The sequence below is a fragment of the Prionailurus viverrinus genome, unplaced genomic scaffold (genome assembly GCF_022837055.1).
Source record: "Prionailurus viverrinus isolate Anna unplaced genomic scaffold, UM_Priviv_1.0 scaffold_45, whole genome shotgun sequence".
Lineage (NCBI taxonomy): Eukaryota > Metazoa > Chordata > Mammalia > Carnivora > Felidae > Prionailurus > Prionailurus viverrinus.
Genome location: NW_025927610.1, coordinates 2,633,725 through 2,653,324, shown reverse-complemented (window position 1 = coordinate 2,653,324; position 19,600 = coordinate 2,633,725). Strand labels below are relative to the sequence as shown.

The 19,600-nt window shown below is 44.8% G+C and overlaps 1 protein-coding gene across 2 annotated transcripts in view; it reads right to left on the bottom strand.

The window, feature by feature from the left end:
* Positions 1-19,600, bottom strand: part of POLN (DNA polymerase nu) — a 111,351-nt gene that overhangs the window by 75,694 nt on the left and 16,057 nt on the right. For both annotated transcript variants that reach the window (XM_047847291.1, XM_047847290.1), the window contains 4 exons: positions 18,538-18,621; positions 11,761-11,817; positions 10,946-10,999; positions 10,202-10,267 (listed from right to left, as the gene is read on the bottom strand). In XM_047847291.1, coding sequence (XP_047703247.1) covers positions 10,202-10,267; positions 10,946-10,999; positions 11,761-11,817; positions 18,538-18,621 — 261 coding nt within the window. The remainder of the gene's footprint in view (positions 1-10,201; positions 10,268-10,945; positions 11,000-11,760; positions 11,818-18,537; positions 18,622-19,600) is intronic.

Genomic DNA, 19,600 nt, shown 5'->3' with positions numbered 1-19,600 from the left:
AGAGAGAGAATCCCAAGCAGGCTCCACACTGTCAGCGCAGAGCTTGACTCGGGGCTCAAACCCACAAACCGTGAGATCGTGACATGAGCCGAAATCAAGTCAGATGCTCAACCGACCTAGCCACCCAGGTGTGCCTATATTCACTATTAAAAATATTCTTAAGAAGACTCTCTTGACTAGAAGAATTCATTTATTATATTCATCAAAATTCTACAGTATTATGAAAATTACTAGTTTATCAAACACAACCTCCACGTAATTAATATTTACATAATATATAAAGTATTGGAGATTCGTTTACCTAATGAATACAAGTTGTAAGAACTAATGCTACATATTTTTACTTAAAATGTTCTTCCCCCAATAACACATGGGCTATATTTAGCACCCAATGACTAAGATTTCAGTGCCCAATGTTACTCATTACTTCAAAGACATTTAGTGACCCCCCATCATCTGGTGGACACTGAGCTCATTTCTGGGATAAAATGTTGAAACATCTCAAAGAGCACACATCACCATAGCAAGAGAATGAGTGATACTACAGCTTAAGCTGAGAATATCTGGGAACGCACATCTCTAATGAAACTACCTTCAATTAAGACGTGAGAATAGACAAACAGACCAAGGGCACAGAACTGAGAGCCCAGAAGCAGATCCACGCATCTGTCAAAATTCCTGTATGAAAAAGGCACTGCAAATTACCAAAAGTTATTCCAACAGTTTATAGTAACAACAGTTGTAACCAGCAGTTTCCCAGATGGAGAGTAATCGATCTCTACCTAACACCAACATGACCACAAGATTCCAGGGGTGTTGCAGACCCAACATGAAAAAGCAAAACCCTAATACTATTCAGAGAATTAGAGTATCGTTAGGATCTCCATGTAGAAAAAGGTTCCTTAAACAAGACACAAAGCGTAAAATGCTAAAGAAGAGACTACAAAGTTAATGACACTAACACAGAAAACACCTGGGAGTCAAATTCGTTGACTACAACATAAAACACCAAACACACACTGAGAGAAGATACTTATGTAAGTGAACAAAACACCAGTATCTGTAATATATATAGAAAATTTACAAATTAGTAAGAAAAGACAAACCACTCCATTGAAAATGGGCAAAAGAGGTAAACAGGCAAGTCACTGAAGAAACCAAAAAGAAACCCAAATATTAAACCATAATCAGATACCAATTCACACACATCAGCCTGGTGGAGAGTAAGATGTGTGGGAGCACCAGGAGCAGTGGGCACCGTGGAGCAGCGAGCACTCTCCCGGGCTGCAGGCGAGGGTGTGGGCTTGCCCCCAGCCCCACCTGAGAGAGAGGACTTGGTGATGTCAGGAGAGCGGCGGCCAGGCAACAGGACTGAGGTGCGGGAGAAATCTTTGCACGTGTTCAGAACATGCATCACAGCACTGCCTTTTTTTTTTTTTTTTTTTTTTTTTTTTAGCATTTGTTTCTAACTGCAGAGAAGTGATCCAGTGCACTTATATGAGAAATACTATATAGTAAATGGACAGGTGCTACTTCTGCCAATGTGGATAGATCTCAAAAATGTGCTGAATGGAAACAGCAAGCTATGTAAGTATGATACGATAGCATTTATATAAAGCTTATATTATTTAAGGATACTTACACACAGACACATACATGTATGTATACGTACATCTATTATTTAAGTGTGTGTGTATGCGTGTGTGTGCCGTGCAGACATTGCACTGGACGGAAAAAACACTAACTTAGAGGTGGAAAAGGAAATGGACTTGAAAAAAGGGCAGGCAGCAGCTTTAAACGTTCCCAGTAACATTTAAGCTCTTAGGCTGAACAACGGACACACAAGATGTTCCTTATACTGGCTCCACACCTTTTTCATAGGGACAGGGGCATCTAACTGAGCTTCAGGAGTGGGAGGATGTCAAAGAAGGCTTCGTGATGACATGTCCCCTGAGCTGCAGCCAGAGGAGCAGGCAGTGACCAGGCAAAGAAGGTCGGGCTGGAAGAAGACGTGTTCAGGGGACTGAGGGGCAGAAAAGGGATCTAAACAGAGGTAAAAGTAGCCTGAAGGCAAGGGAAAGCAAGAGGGGTCAAGGAATCACAAATTATTTAAAGCATTAACCATAACACAACAAAAGCTTAATCTGTCTCCAACTCGGTTCCATACCAAAAAGCTAGCACAAGCATGCTAACACAGTTATCGGGCACACAGTGAGAAAAATAAAGAAACTATGGGGGAAAGACTGACAAAGGGACCAGAGCTAAATGACACCTGGTTCTAACATTTCCAAACAAGACATTTTAAAACCATAAATTCAAACAACTTTTCACAGCTGACCTGGAAGAAGACGGAGGACTCAGGGTGCAAAAGAATTCACAAAAATACAACGTATGAGGTCAGATAGTTTGAATTACAAAAGGCTGATAAATTCTGAGCCAGTACACGGGTGGCATGGCAGTGAAATGAGGACGCCGACAAAAACTGGCCTTGTCGGCACAGAAATGTTAGAAGGGACGTCTGAAGCCACCCACGACTGATAGGAGGTCTGGGAAGAAGGGGAAATGCTAAGATGCGGCTCCTGACAAGTGCAGTAAGAACAAAGGTCCTCAGCACCTTCCCAGGAGGAGGCCTTTGTAAAAAACACGATAGGTCCAAGAGAGACACACAAAACCCTAGAGCAGCGGAGGCAAAGGAAGGTGAGAATTAAGACAAAATGCCGCCTGACCGGCCCATGGCCGGGGCGGAGAGCGCAACAGCGCAGTGTGGGGAAGAGGCCGGCCTACCCTGTTAGCACGTGGCGACCCTGATGATGAGCCCAACACACGTACCTGCAGACACTGGGAGACAGCGCAAGACTGGATCACACCCCCAGTGGTTCACTCAGCAAGTACTTGGCATCCACCACATTCCAGGTACGGAGCCAGGCGTGGGGCATGGCAGCAAAAGAGGCAGAAAAAGCTCCTGTTGCCCTGGAAGCTACCATCTAACGGGGTAAACAGAAGCACCGAAATCCCCTGCTGTGCGTGACGACAAGTGCAAGGACTGTCCGGGAGAACACGAGACTGAAGTTCTGGTAACGCAAGGCCTGAGGCGCGAGCTGCTCAGCGCCCAGAGAGCGCAAGAATGAGGGTTTGAGGTGGATGGAAGTTACCAGATGGGGCTTGTCCTTCCACTAAGGACGCACACAGTTGTAAAGAAAGTGCTCCCACCTAACAAGAAAGCTGAGGAACACAACCCATAAAGTCATGCCTTTCCTGACCCAGGAGAGAGCTGAATGTTCAGCAGAGAACTGATCGCTGTGTACGTGTGACGAAACTACCAAAGGCTAGGAAATGTCACGCAGAGGGAGTAGACAGCAGCACAGGGCCAGAATAGCTGCTGCCTCCACCAGCCTTTCTCAGAAAACTCAGAATTCATGGGCAAATAGGTGGGACACTCAGGAATGTCCTTCCTCAGGAGTGGGGAATAATTAGCTGCTAGATGCCTAACAAATCATAAAAGCAAGACCAGAGAGGATCAAACTTTTTCCAGGTAGCTTAACTTGTCCACAACAAAGCTCAGGAATATTTACAAGAATACAAAAAGGTCCATCACCCAACAATGAAAAATCTAGGCAAAGATTACCAGGCATACAAAAAAAGCAGAAAAAATGAACTCATAATGAGAATAATCATCTATTGAAACTAACATCTAATGGACACAGATGTTGAAATTATAGGCAAGGACATTAAAAATATATAAAATATAAAAAATATATTTCCCAATATATTGAAAAAAACAAGCAGAGATATGGATGGCATAAAAAATATCCAAACTGAATTTCTAGAAATGAAAACTATGATGTTTAATATAAAAAATATACTCATTGAGATTAACAATATATTTGGCATGACAAAAGAAAAGATTAGTCAATTACAGGACACAGTAAAAGAAACTTCCCAAATTTAAACAGAAAAAAAATTTTAAAAAAAGAAGAAGAAAAATGAGTTTCAGTGAGCTGTGGGGCAAATTCAAGTGACCTAAGATATGTAATTACATCTGGAGTTTCCAAAACAGAAGAGAAGGGACATAAAAAGTATGTGAGTATGTAATACCAATGATATTCCAATTTGATTTAAAAAAACACTATAGGGGCGCCTAGGTGGTTCAGTTGGTTAAGTACTCAACTTCCACTCAGGTCATGATCTCACGGTTCGTGGGTTCGAGCCCCACGTTGGGCTCTGTGCTGACAGCTCAAAGCCTGGAGCCTGCTTCTGATTCTGTGTTTCCCTCTCTCTCTGCCCCTTCCTTGCTCACACTGTCTTTCTCTTTCAAAAATAAATAAACATTAAAAAAATTAAAAAAAAAAAACACTATAAATCCACAGATCCAAGAAACTCAACTGAATCCCAGAGAAACATGAAACAATTACACCAAGGTACACCATAATTAAATTTCTCAAAACTAGTGATTAAGAGAAAAAGCTAAACACAACCACAAAACAAGGCACATTATGTGTAGAGAAACAAAGACAGTGATGATACACATTTCTTAGAAACAATGTGAGAAGAGAGTAAAGGAACATCTTCAAAACACTGAAAGAAACAATTTTCAACGGAGAACTTTATACCCCCCACACACATACCTTCAAAAACAAAGGTGAAGTAAAGGCATTTTCAGACCTACAAGTGCTGAAAGGGTTCATCAACAGCTGACCCAACTATAAGAAATGCAAATGCATTTCTTATTCGCATGACACAATGAGTCATAGATCTAAATGTGAAACCAGAAACTAAAACTTCTAGAAGGAAATGGGGTAAAATCTTGATCTTGGTTTAGGCAAAGATTTATGAGATGCAACGGTGAACACATGATCCATACAAAAATACACTGAAAAATCAGAGTTTGTTAAAATGTAAAACTTCTGTTCTTCAAAAGACAGTGTCCAAAGAATGAAAAGACAAAGCACAGACTGAAAATAATTTGCAAAGTATGTATCTGAGAATGGCTTCATATCTGGAATATATAAAGAACCTTCAAAACTCAATGATAAGAAAGTCACAATCCCTAAAAGACATGCAGAGGATTTCACTAGATGCTTCTCGAACAAGAAAAATAAATGCCAAATAAACACATGGGAGACTGGTTAACAACCAATCATTAGGGCCAGGTGATTAAAATCACATTGACACACCACCATTTGAGAATGGCTGAAATCAAGCAGACTGACCGTGCCGAGTCCTGGAGGGACATGAAGGAAACAGAACTCTCACATGACCGGTGGGAATGGGAAATGGTGTCACCACTTTGGAAAACATTCTGGCAGGCAATTTCTTACAAAGTAAATCAGACACCTACCATATGACCCAGCTGTTCCACCCCTCCAAGAGAAAAGAAACTCTATGTCCACACAAGGACTATACACGAGTGTGCATAGTAATAACCCAAACTAGATAAGAACTTAAAACTGGAAACAGCTCAAATCTTGATCAACAGGTGAATGTACAAACTAGTGCTCAGATTCGATGAAATACTACTCAGCAAGAAAAAGGGATGAGCTACTGAAATACAGAATAACATGGCTGATCTCAAAATAACGCAGAGTGAAAGAAGCCACCAGACGAAAAAGAATACAGACCATGTGACTCCACTTATATAAATGTCTAGAAAATGCAAACTAATCTATAGTAACAAAAAGCAAGCCAGCAGTTGCCTGAGGACATGAGTGAAGGTCGGGATGGGAGGAGGGGAAATTACAAAGGGACAGGAGGGCACTTTTGGGGTCATGGATGTGGTCATTGGATGTGTTGATCGTGATGGTGCTTTCACGGCCATATACATACATCAAAACTTATCAAATTGTTTGTAATATGTGAAATTTGTTGTACACCAACTACACCTAAGTAAAGCTGTTAAAAGATGGAGGTCTATTCCTGGCAAGATACCGTAAGCACACTGCTACTGAATACAGCTGCAGAGCTTGGACAGGATGCATAGGGCAGCAATTTGAAGGTTTGATAAATTAATAGCTGCAGGCAGACTGGAGAAGCAGACCAGAATTTGAAGCCCTACCCAATAGGCAGTCAAGTCATCATTTCTTCTTCTTGGTCCCAGTCACAGGGCCGGTGGCATGAAGTGAGCAGCAGAATAAGATTAGAGACGCCTCCAGTTTTGGCTGAAGGGAGTGCCAAAGAACCAGAAATTAACTAGGGAGACCGCAGAGAAGGAGGACTGTGGGAAAAGGACACCATAGCATTACTTATAAACCACTGGGTTCAGCCTCACGCTGCACACGTGTAGATATCATCCTCAACAGTATATCAAAGACTTTGAGAACTGAACCAAGAGATAAACCATGGCTTGATCCCCAGGCTGGCCCCTGGATGGCCGTTATCGGGACTATGTGAATAGCACTGCAAAGGTCTTGGAAACTGAACACGCACTGATATCACAGCTCATGGAAAGCAGGTCACAACTCTCAACCTGAACCTGCCCAGGGTGAATGCCTGAGAAACAAAAATATGAACCTTTCAATGGGATTTCTAAACAAGACCAAGACTCATCAAACAGCCTTCAAAATGTCCGGGATACAACCAAAAATTACCGGACATGAAGAAGCAGGAAAATCTCAGATCACGTGTGAAAAGACCATCAAAACACACCAATAACAAGATGATGCAGATGTTGGCATTACCTGACAAGGACTTCAAAGCAGCTATTACAAAAAAATTCTAACATATTTATCATATATATTACTGATACTGAAGGTAATCAATTCAATCAACCCTTCTCAAACAGTTCTTAAATAAACCATAACCTATAATGCTTCACGAAACGTTAAGGCATGGGAAAGACAAAAACGTTTTACATTCTCCTATTATCAGAAAGAACATGAAGCAGAACACAAAATGGGTGGTGAGGCATTTCAGCGGGCAGTTGGTAACAAGGACTCTCTCACAGGAGCTGTGTGGTGAGAAACTCACTCTCTGGAAATGGTAAAAAAAAAAAATAGTTATAATCTGATCTATTACTCTTTTTTTCCCCCAAGATTTTACCTTTACGTAATCTCTATACCCAACATGGGGTTCAAACTCACATCCCTGAGATCAAGAGTCACATGCTCCACCGACTGAGCCAGCTGGGCACCCAAATCTGATTTGTAAAAAATATTAAGTGTACTCTGTGCACTTTAAACCAAAGAATGTAATTCAAGCTCTCGCCATTTTGGGGCACCATCATGTAGGTTACATGGTGTCTGGTTAAATAATACACAGCTGGGTTCAGATCTATATGTGGAAAAAAGGAAAGCACAGAGGTTCCATAAGAAAACAGGTGAGTCTTTAAATAACCGTGCAGCTGACGAAAGCCCTTCTAAGAGGACCCTTCAGTACAGAGAAGAGTCACCACAGAAGATCCTGGTTGGGATTCTCTGTCTCCCTCTCTCTGCCTCTTCCCCCTCCTTCTCTGTCTCTCTCTCTCAAAATAAATAAACCAACACTAAAAAAAAAAAAAAACCAAAACGTAATATCCTTTGACCCAGTAATTCTATACCTGATGATCTACCCCACAAGAATACAAGTAGCAACACACCAGGACGTGTGTGCACAATGCTAACTGCAGCTTTACTTCTAGAAGGCGAGAATGGGACGCGAGGCGCATGTCCACCAGCACAGCAGCGGCAGGACGCATACTAGCCACAGGGAAGCAGGACTTTGTCAGATGACCTGCTGGGCTTCCACCAGCTACTGCTGGGAGAAAATCAAGAGGTATCAAAAAGGGAATTCTAATTCTGTGAAATAAGCAATGACAGAGTCATTGCATGCCTCTGCGCATACATGTATAGTTACACATGAGTCTGTATGAGATTTTACTAGAAGTCTAGAGGGAAATAAGGATGTGCACCAGCTAGGTTGCTAGCACAGGCTGCTACGGGCATAAGGATGAAGGCAGTGCTGGGCTTGGGTGTGGCGAGGGAGTGTCTATGACAAACACAGCCGGACGATGTAACCTGACGTAACCCCGTATGTGTAAATATGTGTGCCTGTGGGCATGAAGACATAAATACCAAATGCCGATGGTGACTGGCAGGGCTGTGGAGCTTCGGGTGACGTTTACTTCATTATTTGCATTTTCATTTGTTTGAATTCTTTAGAATTATCAATATATTGTTTGCACACTAAAAAGCCATTTTAAGTATGGCAATCAGTATATATTTAAAAAGAAATAAAGGGCAAAAGAAAATGGAGAAAAATAACTCAGCATTTTAAAAAGGTTTGATTTTTATTCTGTAAAGAAAATTTCTATACCTCTAGGAAAATATACAACCTCCAGACACATGGGCAAATGGTGTGAACAGACAATTCAGAGAAGAATAATCACTTTAGATCATCAGCCTCACTTACATGTTAAAGGACTAGGAATCCAAAAATCAAGTCAGGAAATAGTAACCATAACGAAACTCCTTGTGTTGGCAAGGATGTAGGAGACCAAGCATTTCACCTGTTGTTTGATGGGAACGTAAAACAACTTTTTCCAGAGGACAACTTAGCAAAGTAAAGCCCTAAAAATGAGCACGTACTTGGACTCAGGGGTTCCATCTCTAGGAATGTATGCGATGGAAAATCATCAGAAAAATGTACCCAAAACATAGATGCAAGTGTGCTCGTGGCATCTCTGTATGAAGTAATTACAACTGAAAACAATCTGAACCGGCCCCGGGGACAGCCAGGAAGGGGAGCGCCAGGCGGCTGCTACAATGGCGATGTGGATTCCAGTTAAAGGTAGTGGCCTAATGCACACATTATGTTGATAACTTCTCTTTCCAAAAATTCAGTTGAAATAACAGAAAGCAAATAAGTAAAGAGCGTCACGGAAAACCTGGGTGGAGTGCTGCCCACAAACCAGAGACACTGGAGATTTCTGGAAGAGAATGGAGCACTGAAACAGATTAATCTGCAAATGTAATAGAAAATCGGAACTTACAAGCTTGTGCAGGCAAAAGCCAACGACCCCCGTAAGCAGCGCGCTTTCCCGGTACAATTCCTCAATCACTCTTGGATCAGCAGCGGCAGCGAAGAGAAAGGGTGCGGCGGGCACCTGCTCTCAGAGGAGACTCTAGCGTCGGCCGGGCGAAGACCACAGCAGAGGTCTCTAAAGTGGAGGGTCCAAAGAAAGACCCTCCTAGGTGGGTGTGAAGCCCAGCGAGCAGAGGGTCCTGAGACGGGCCTCAGCTCCTCTGGGGTGTGAGCCCGCCCAGCCCCGCATGGCCACCCGCCGTGAGCGCTGCATGCATGTCATGAGGGGAAAGGGAAGTGCTGAAATGTCCACACTATTTGAATGCCTTTATCACGAACATACATTTAGATGTATATATATTTTATAATGCACATTTAAATAATTAATGTATTTAATTCATATATCTAAATAATTCAGGTGTTTAAATCTAAATATAGATTCAGGTCAGTGTTAGTGTATGATATCAAGACATCGTAAATAAAATTAAAAAGTATAAAAGAACAGTGTGGTTTTATTTTGGTAGAAAAAGTATTTTATAAACATGTCTATTTGGCAAAAAATCAGTAAGGATAGACACCAAAATGTTAAGCACCATTCATTCTGTATGGTGGAGTAATAGGTGACTTTAATTCGTTTTTTGTTTTTGTTTTTTACATTTCTGTACTTTAGGAACTGTTCTGCAATGACAAATTGGTAATAAATCATCTTTAATTCAAAAATATAAAGCCATTTAAAAAGCTAACTGCTTTGAGTGTTATTAAAGCTCCATCATAAATTCAAGGGCATTTATAGCTTTTTCATCAGAGACAGTCTTCAACAACGACAAAGAAATGGAGGAGGTCATCAGAGCATCAGATCTTTCAACACATTTCTGGACATGGGAAGCCACCATCCCATATAAATCTGAAAACAAGGAAGGGGGCCGTGGGAACCAGGTGTCCTTTTGCCCTCAGCACTCACACGCATGGCTCTCTGGATGGAAAGGACTCCTCACTGACTCAACACTTCGTGACAGTGGGGACCATGTGTTCCCAAAACATAGTAGGTGCTAAGTAAGTATCAACTGAGTGAATAAAGAGAGTAACACACATCTATCGACACCAGATCCCCTGTTAGAAAGGGAAAGTATACAGGCAAACACTCGTATAGGCACAAACTCAGCTCCGAGGCACGGAGACTGGTGTCTAAGAAGGAAACCTCACTTACCGAGCGCCTCGCTGAAAGTCTTCCAGTCACAGTTCCTGTCTGATTCCACGTACAGGAAATGGAGCCCTTTATCAGTCAAGAAGAATCAGTTTCAGCTCTGACAATACCACGTGAAGTCAAGAACACACTGACCCTTCGGTCTGTCTGCCTACAGCACACAACACTCACTGCTCTCCTCCAGGAGTCCACAGGCCACTGGCCCCAAACCTCCAACTCGGAACGGGCCCTTGATGTCAGCAAACTGTGGACAAACAGGAGGTTCCCCCTAACCCTTGCAGAAACTGCACCAGGACATGTGGGTCTCTGTGTCCCTGAAAGCTCTGCGCACGGGGAGAGGAGGGCCATGTACCACGGGGACTCAGCGTGGATCAAGGAGGGCCGTGCGGCCCAGACGGGGGCTGACACTTGCTGAGCAGCCTTGGACCATCACAGAGCGCCTCCGCCCGCGGGCTGCTCAGGGTGAATGAGAACAACAGTGTCTCCCCGAAGTGAGCCCAGGACAGAGGTGCAGTGTCCGGTGGGAACATGGTGGTCAGCCCTACAGCTTCCGCATAAATGCGGCTCGTGAGCTGAAGGCATGTCAACTTGGGCGATAAAGAGACCTCAGTGATAACAAAACCGTGGTTCACAGTTCAAGAATATTTGGTTATTTATTGCTAACTAAAATTTCAAGGAGTCTGTGTGTGTCCGAACCCATGCGGAAACCATATTCCTAATCACAGTATCCCTTTCGGCTTCAGTTACCTTTTTCATGCGAGCTGGTAATCCATCCACGAAGGCTGACTTGGTCTTGTGAACCTGGGTCACAAAAGACAAAAGTAATCATGTTCTCGCTGAAGTACCCGAATAGGACCGAGCATCAGAGCAGTGTTTCCCAGGGTGCTGCGCAAGTGCCGCTCGTGTGTCCACGCTCGTGACTCCGGGAGGCCCTGCAGAGGCCTGATGTGGTACCAGAATTAAAGGACAGTGACCCACAGAGAAAGACGACACCCTACTCCTTTTCCGGAATCATTCTTTTCACAGAAATGTCGCAGACATAAGTGGAGTGTTCTGAGTACCCACCCTCCCGCATCCCTTATGGTACCCTTAGTTCTTTTCCAATAGTTCCTTCCCTTTGGTGCTGTGACCAAATGAATGACAGACTGCAGTGGCCAAAGTTACGGATGTGGGTCACGCACACCAGAGAATACAGGGCAGGGGACGTGCAGGCAGCTGAGGAGGAAGGGGGCGCATCAGTGAACAAGGCGGCCAAGGTGCTCAGACTGCTGTGAACCACGCCAGGCCCTGGAGAGAGCCTCCCGCACCCCACACTGGCAGAGTCCAGTCCACCAGGAAACACCCTGAGGACAACACACGTCCCCTTCCTGTCCGCGCGCTCTTCTTCCAGCAGGCTGGCCGTGGGCTCGGCCAGGCCTGTGCGGGCACAGTCGGGCTCAAACAAGCCCTGTTCCTTGCAGAGCTCTGCCAGGGCCACTTCTGTGACTTTGGGTTTCTCTTATCAGACACAGGGCCCTCTGTCCCCTCCATCACCAGCTCACTTCCGTAGAAAGGTAACTTACCCGCCTATATTCCAAAATTATCTTGGGTAACGGATGAAGATCTTGCAGGGCGTTTAACTGAAAAAGGAGAAGAAATGTCACCAATGTAATTCCCTCACTTAATTTTAACATCTTGAACACATTTTCAGCTGGAGAAAGTCCTAATAATAAAGGGTCTGCATTGACTATATTTTCCAAAATGAAGATTCATAATAAACTCAGTTTTATCAAATGTCTAAATCTAAATCCCTTACAAAATCATTGTTGTCCATATGGGAGTTGAAGGCACTTCACACAAGCTTGGAAATAAGATTTCTCCTGAGATTTAAATTCACAAAATCTAAATCTAGGGTATGTAAAATACCACATAGGAAAGTAAATTAAGAAAATGCCTACAAACTTGTAACTCAATAGTTTAGGAGCACCCAACATTTCCATCACAGTTATCTGGGCATAATGTCAGGGAGGTAACACCAGAAGAGGATTATGGATTTTAAAACTAATTTTAAAAGGTCAAAATATTACACACAGGACAGTACAAGATCATAAGAATATGGTTTGTTCAGTTTTACAAAGTGAACACTCTTGGGTGCTACTACCCAGATGAAACACTCGAGATTCACCCCAGGCTCCTGCCCCTCCCCACAGGTAACCAGCATCCTGACCTCCACGATCAAGGCCACTTTTCCCAGTTTTTGAACATCATATCAATGGAATAGAATGGGCACTCTTTGTGTGTGGCTTTTGTTTTAAGGTTCATTTATACATTGTCTGAAGCAGCATTTCATTTACTTACACTACTGCATTCAATTGTTTTGAGTGGAGGACAATTATATTTTATCCTTGATGGACATCAGCGGGTTGTTTATGGGCTATGACGAACAGTGCTGCTGTGAACATTCTGGTGATGGGTTTTGGTTACCACATGTCCACAGCTGTGTTGCATATAAACACAGAGAGGAATGGAATTGAAGGGCCAACTGTAGCAGAGGGAACACCAGCCAGTTCTCCAAAGTCAAGGCACCAATTTTTACCTCATCAGCAACATGTAAACATTCCAACTGCTCCACATTTTTGCCAACACATGTTGCCCTAGGCCTTAATTTTGGCCATTCTGGTAAATGTGAAGTGATATCACACAGTAGTTCTAATGTATATTTCCCCAATGACTAATAAAGCTGGACAGTATTCACATATTTATTGACTAATTACGTATCTTCTTTCATTAAACCCCTGTTCATGTCTTTTGCCCATTTAAAAAATTGGTTTGTGTGTCCTTTTTTTTTTTGATTTGTAGGAATTTGTTATTCTGGATAGGGTTTTCTTTAGCCAGTTGTATTTATTGGAAATATCTTCTATCCCTCTGCGACTTGCTTTTTTTTTTACTTGTTTAATGACATCTCTTCATAAACAGAGGTTTACTATTGTACAATTTATCAATCTTTTCCTTTATGGTTGATACATTTTGTGTCCTGTTTAAGAACGTTTAGCTACCTCAAGGTCTGAGGATATTCTCTTATGGTATCTTCTATAGTGTTGATTGTCTTGCTTTTTATATTTATATATACAATTCACTTGGAATTTATTTTTGTGGGATGTAGTGAGCTGTCCTTACTCATTGCTTTGCAGAGCCATCCTCTCGGACACTGTGTGTTTCATACCCACGTGTGGTCTCCCCATCCTGGGTCCATTGGTCTATTTGTTTATGTTCCAATCAACAGGACAGTGTCCTACTTAGACCCCAGTAATCCCTATTGATTTAGGATTAATCTTTTATTATTTTTTTAAATGTTTATTTTTGAGAGAGAGACAGAGAGAGAGGGAGACAGAATCCAAAGTAGTGTCCAGGCTCTGAGCTGTCAGCACAGAGTCCGACGCTGGGCTTAAACTCACGAACCATGAGATGATGACCTTAGTCAAAGCTAGATGCTTAACTGACTGAGCCATCCAGGCACCCCGATTTAGGATTAGTCTTGATGTCCAACAAACTAAGATCCTCCAGATCTTCTCAAGATCACATTGGCCCTTAGTGTTTTGCATTTCCATGTAAATTTGGGAATCAGTTTGCCAGTTTCTACAAAAAAAACTCTTGGTAGCGTTTTAATTAAGGTTGTTCTGAATCTATAAATCAGGTGTGCGGGGGAACTGATGATATAACTCTAACGTAATAGTCTAAGGCACAGAGTTGCATCACTGTCTGTTTGAATAAAGACTAAGGACACAGGAGCCTTGGTTAACCACAGAATCAGAAACTGGAGAGCCAGCACTGGGGTTGTGGGAGTAGGCACTGCCCAGGCGGAGGCACCCTACCTCAGTATAATCCAGAATTATTGTTTTCTTAGAAAAGCTATCCCTCGGGGGATGAAAGTATTATGAAAACACTTAGCCAAGAAAATTGCTTAAGATCAACTGACTCTCCTTATCCTGATACCTTACCCACAAAATATCTTTCTAACCACAGTCTCCCTGTATATCTCTACTTGAGCTGTCTGAGAACACTTGAAAAGAATTAAGTATTTGATCTCCTAAAACTTTGGACAAAGCCCCACCAGCGTTGGTTGGAGATCAGAGGCAGTGCCGCAGCCACCCGCCACCCCGGGAGCTTTATCACACACTCCCTGCGTTGGCTCCTGACAGCATATTCTTCTCAGCTCCCTTCTCTCTGCAGCCACCCCGTAGCCTCTTGTTGGCACCTCCTCTTTCCCTGACCTCTAAACATCAGTTCCCAGCGTTCGGTTCTGTGGTTATCAATGTTGGCTGGCTCATGAGAATCAGTCAGGGGGGCTTCAAAGACATGGCTGGGCCTGGGCCGTCCAGCCCACGACAAGATTCTGTGGGTCAGTCATTAACCTGGGCATGACGGTTTTTCCAAAGCTCCGACCAGGGCAGGGGACCACCATCCCAGGGTAACTTCAATAAATATCAGCTGAGCACTTCCAAGTATGCATCTCCAGCATGAGACTACACCCACATAACTGCTCACATGGTATCTCTGTCTCGAGTGTCTTGTGAACAACTCTGTCTTAACACATCAGAGGGTGAATGCTGGACTCCCCCAGTAAGCTGTTCCTCTCCCGGTTTTCTCCGAGTAGTGGCCATCTCTATCTGCTCATGGGCACAACTAAGGAAACCAGGAGCTACGCCCACAGTCTTCTGTTGACACATGAATGCACATCACAGAGTTCCTTTCTGCTCTGAAAAAGCTCGGAAAATTCGTCTGCTTTGCTCCATCTTCACAGATGTCACTTAGACCACTGAGACTTCAGTCCCCACTACATCCCACAGTGACAGCCTATTAATGAGATTCTTCCCTTCTCCAACCAGCTAGGAGAGTAGACTTTTTAGAACATAGCTAAGACCTGTTAGAGTGGACAGACTCCAAAGCACTGACCCCACCACACGCTGGTGAGGAAGCAGGAACCGCTGTTCACGGCGGTGGGAACGCAAAATGGTGCAGCCACTTTGGAAGACAGTTTGGCAGTTTCTTGCAAAACGATATACTCTCACCATATGATCCAGCAATCACGCTTAGTGTTAAGCCAAAGGAGCTGAAAATTTACGTCCACACGAAAACCTGTACGTAGATGTTTATAGCAGCTCATCGCCAAAACTAAGAAGCAACCAAGATGTCCTTCAGTAGGTGAATGAGTAATAAACTGTGGTCCATCTAGATGGCGGAATATTATTCAGCACTAAAAACAAACAAGCCATCGAGCCAGGAAGAGACCTGGAGGAAGTGTGGACCCACATGACTGAGGGCAAGAAGCCAGTCTGAAAAGGCTGCACACTGTGTGATCATCTATGGGACATTCTGGAAAAGGCAAAACTATGAAGATCGTGAAAATATTAGGATGAAAGGAGGAAAGGGAGGGAGGTACAGGAGGAGCACAGAAGATTTTCTAGGGCAGTGAAACCATTCTGCATGAGACCATAATGATGGACACTTGTCATTATACATTTGTCCAAACCCACGGAATGTACACCACCAAGGGTGACCGGTGAGATCAACTGTGACTCTGGGTGACAATAATGTGTCAGTGAAGGCTCGCTGATTATAACAAACGGTCCCACTGGCAGGGGTGCTGACAGTGGGGGAGGTGGTGCTCATGGGAGGCAGGTGGTATATGAAACACCTCTGTACCTTCTTTCACAGTAAAATTGTGAAATAAAATATAAAGTCTAATAAAACCATATCTAAGATCACAGTTGTGCCCTTACTTGAACTGTTCTGGGCTATACTTTTTACCTGAAGTCCATATCTCTTTCCACAAGGAGGGAAACAGGGTGAAGGAAAGTAGAGATTTGTCTTAATTTTGAATTCAGAACTGTCTACATGTGCTCTCTAGTTCAGGTTAGTTTTTTTTTTAATGCACAGAATAGTAAGACTTGCTCAGTTAAATAAGAGAGTAAGGCTAACAATATGATTTACATGGATCACGTCTTTGTGAAAAGTCATACGGGTTGTGGTGTCAATTCCGTCAACAGGAAGCCCATCCGCGCCAGAAGAGAGTTCCGTCTCCGTTCTCGTCGTCACGTCGCTGGTTGTCTGGAAGCTCCCGGGAGCCACAGAGGGAAGGGCAGCACTGCCAGCTGGTGTCAGGACAGAGAGTAGATCCGCCCGGGACCCTCGGCTCTACACAAGGGGAAGGGTGTGGCTTTTCCAGGTTCCGCCACTGCTCCAACTTGAGGGCACGGTGCCCCCTTCTGCCCTGCGGGGGTGAAGTCCATGCTGGGGCCTCTCCCATAGGATGGGTCCGACCCTTGCTGTGCCGGGTCCCCGTGAACAAACGACAGATATTTGGTGCAGCCCCACCAGGTGCCGCTTCTGGCCACTCAGCTCTGGGGACGTGAACAAGTCAATGCAGAGCTGTCACTTGTGCAGCCTACGTCCTAGAGTGATAAGCAAACCAGTAACTAAGACAACTTGAGGTGCAGAAAAGAATCTGGGTGAAGACACTGTTGTGCCGGGGGCCTTACTGCTGTCTGTGTGGCCAGGGGAGGCCTCTCTGAAAGCAATACTTAGGCCAACAATCAGAAGCCACTGTGCAAAATCCAGAAGAGTCTCTAGACCAAGAAAGAGCCTGGGCAGAAACCTGTGAAGAGCGAGGGTGCTCACGGGGTGTGGGGGGTCAGGGTAGGGGCGTAGGAGGCCAGACAAGGGGCAGGGCCAGATCCGTGGGCCTGGGGACACACCAGAGGGCTTGAGTTTTAATCTAAGTGTCATGGGAAGCCCCTGGGATATACGTCAGGGGAATCACGTGATTTTTCTAATGCTGCAAAAGATTGCTCTGCCTGGACGTGAGGGCTAACTCACCAGCAGACTAAGAGCAGAAGCCCTTGGGGGCTGTGCAAGAGCGTCAGTGGGAGAGGACCAGGCGGTGACAGTGAAGATGAGGGAAGCAGACAGACTCAAGACCTATGTTTGCGGGTAGAGATTGTAGGCTTGTTGTGGGGAAGAAGGTCAAAGAAGACTCGTAGGTTTCTGGATGAAGTAGCTAAGAATTACAGGCAGTACTTGTTAGCTTTTGAGAGCTCATGTGTCAGGCACGGTCCTACATACTGTTTTACCTTGAACGCCCGCAAGATCGTTGTAGGGAAAGGACTATTACTGTCCTTTTACACATCAGGAAACTGAGGCACAGAGTGGTCAGGTGATCTGCCCCAGCTGTGCGGGTCGGTGTGGTGGCTGCCTGCACTGGCCCCGCCCCACCCACCGCTGGCTCACAAGGACACGGGGAGGGCAGGCGTCCGCCAAGGTGGAAGAGGGCAGGTTCCGGTCACCGCAGGCGGCTGTGATTCCCTCGAGCACTGCCGCCTGGGCTACTGAGGGCCGCAGGTGGGGACGCTCTAAAGGTGCAGAACATGCAGTGCTGGGGTGGTAACGTGCATGGGGAGGGGCGCGGCGCACAGGAAGCATAAACAGCCCCCACGGCTGTCCGCACCACAGCAACACGAGTCCACCTCCTATGGACCCGACAGCACTAACTGGACGCTGAGCATCCACTTACACTCGGCGCTCTGATAAAGCAGAATGTCACTCTTCCCTGTCCTTTGAGAAACAGGCTCCTGGGGGTGAGGGGGCGGGCAAGGGACGGCGGCTCAAACTTTCTAAAATAAATCTAGGGAAGAAGACCGATGGCCTTTCCGTTTCTAGCTTCTGGCAGGGCCATGAAACAAAGAGGCTGCGACTGGATTGTCAACAATTTGTTTTTAGAACAAAACTCCACCAAATTGTCCTTTGCAGAAAATGAAGCCACTTCATAGCTTCTGGAAAACCATACCATCTGCCTGTTTCTCCACGGCTCATATGAGGAGGGCAGCCTTGTGGGGGGGCACCTCGTGGGGGTCACTGCCGCTTGGCCCGCTGCAGGGGCGCAGGACGCCCGAGGGCGATTCACGCGCGGTGTAGCACGCTATCGGTTCTGAAAGAAAGGGGACAATTTTGGAACCTCACCACGGCCTCTGAGGTGGACGGGAGCCCCCGCGGCCCTGTTCTGGGAAGAGGGTCCCTGGGACTCAGCAGGTCTTTAACAAAAGCAGGGACACGTGGTGAGCGAGCGGGTCTCGGATTTGGGAGAAAGAGAATATGGCTGCCACAGCCCGGAAGACACACGCGCAAATGCCACAGGCCTCCCGTCTTCCCTCCTGCTTTCCTTGAATTTACAGGGGTTTGAAGGAATGAATCTCAGCGTGAGAAAACACGGACAGTTCACCTACTGTCCAGATAATCAACATAATATAGTCTTGTCTCCCTTTAACTCCTAAGAAGTATATTTTATTAAAAAAAATTAGCTTTACCTCTCGAAGCTGATTATTACTTGTTTTAAGAAACTGTTCTCCTGCCACAAAATGAGCTCCCTGCTCCGATTCCTTGAGACGAGACTGTGAATGTGATAAACGATCTCATTAATATTTTCACAGTTTAAGATTTATTTTGTTCATCAAGCAATTCCCAACAAAAGCTCTTATAAAAATAAAAACTAACCTACAACTTACCAAAATGGACATTAAAAGTACATATTTTGGCTCATGGTGGAAACTCAGGCTCTCAGAATCATTCTCTCCCAACCTCAGGAAGCAAAGTGAAAGAAACACAATAGGAAACAAGACACCAAAGTAGGGGCGGGGAAGACTGTTACTACCGGAAGAGGGATCTAGCATCGTACTGTAAACTTCGGAACACCCAAAATATCCCAAGGCAGAAGACGCAGGACCAAACTGCCTGGTGACCAGAGTGAGGACATGATAGGGCCCTCTCACCTGGCAGGGCAGCCACAAGGACACCACTGAGCTCCTCAGAACAACCACACCCAGCCATGCAGGACACAGCCCGGCTTGAGGGGCAGGAGGTATGGGCCGTCCAAGCGAAGAAAGTCTAGCCATGTCCTATGACACGGTGATGCAGTGCTGAGTGCTGAGATTATAAACGGCTTGCCCCCTTGCCATTTCAGTCAGAAGAAAAGTAGAAGGCAGCCAGGACTTCAACATTTTAAATTATTAAAAAAAACAGAGGGCACCTGGGTAGCTCAGTGGGTTAAGCATCTGACTCTTGGCTTCAGGTCAGCTCAAGATCCCGGGGTCATGGGATCGGGCCCTGCATCATGCTCTGTGCTGAACGTGGAGCCTGATTAAGATTCCCTCCCTCTCCCTCTGCCCCTCACCCTCACTGTGCTCTCTCTCTCAAAAATAAATAAATAAATAAATAAATAAAATTGGCAATCCTTAAAAAAAAGAGAGAGAAAAGAAAGCAAAGAGTGGAGGCTAAACCAACCAGTCCCGGTGAAAGGTTGTCTGCATTCTATTCTTTATCGACAAGGGTGGGCTGTAGACTGGAATTCTGAAAGAAGCTCACAAACAGGGT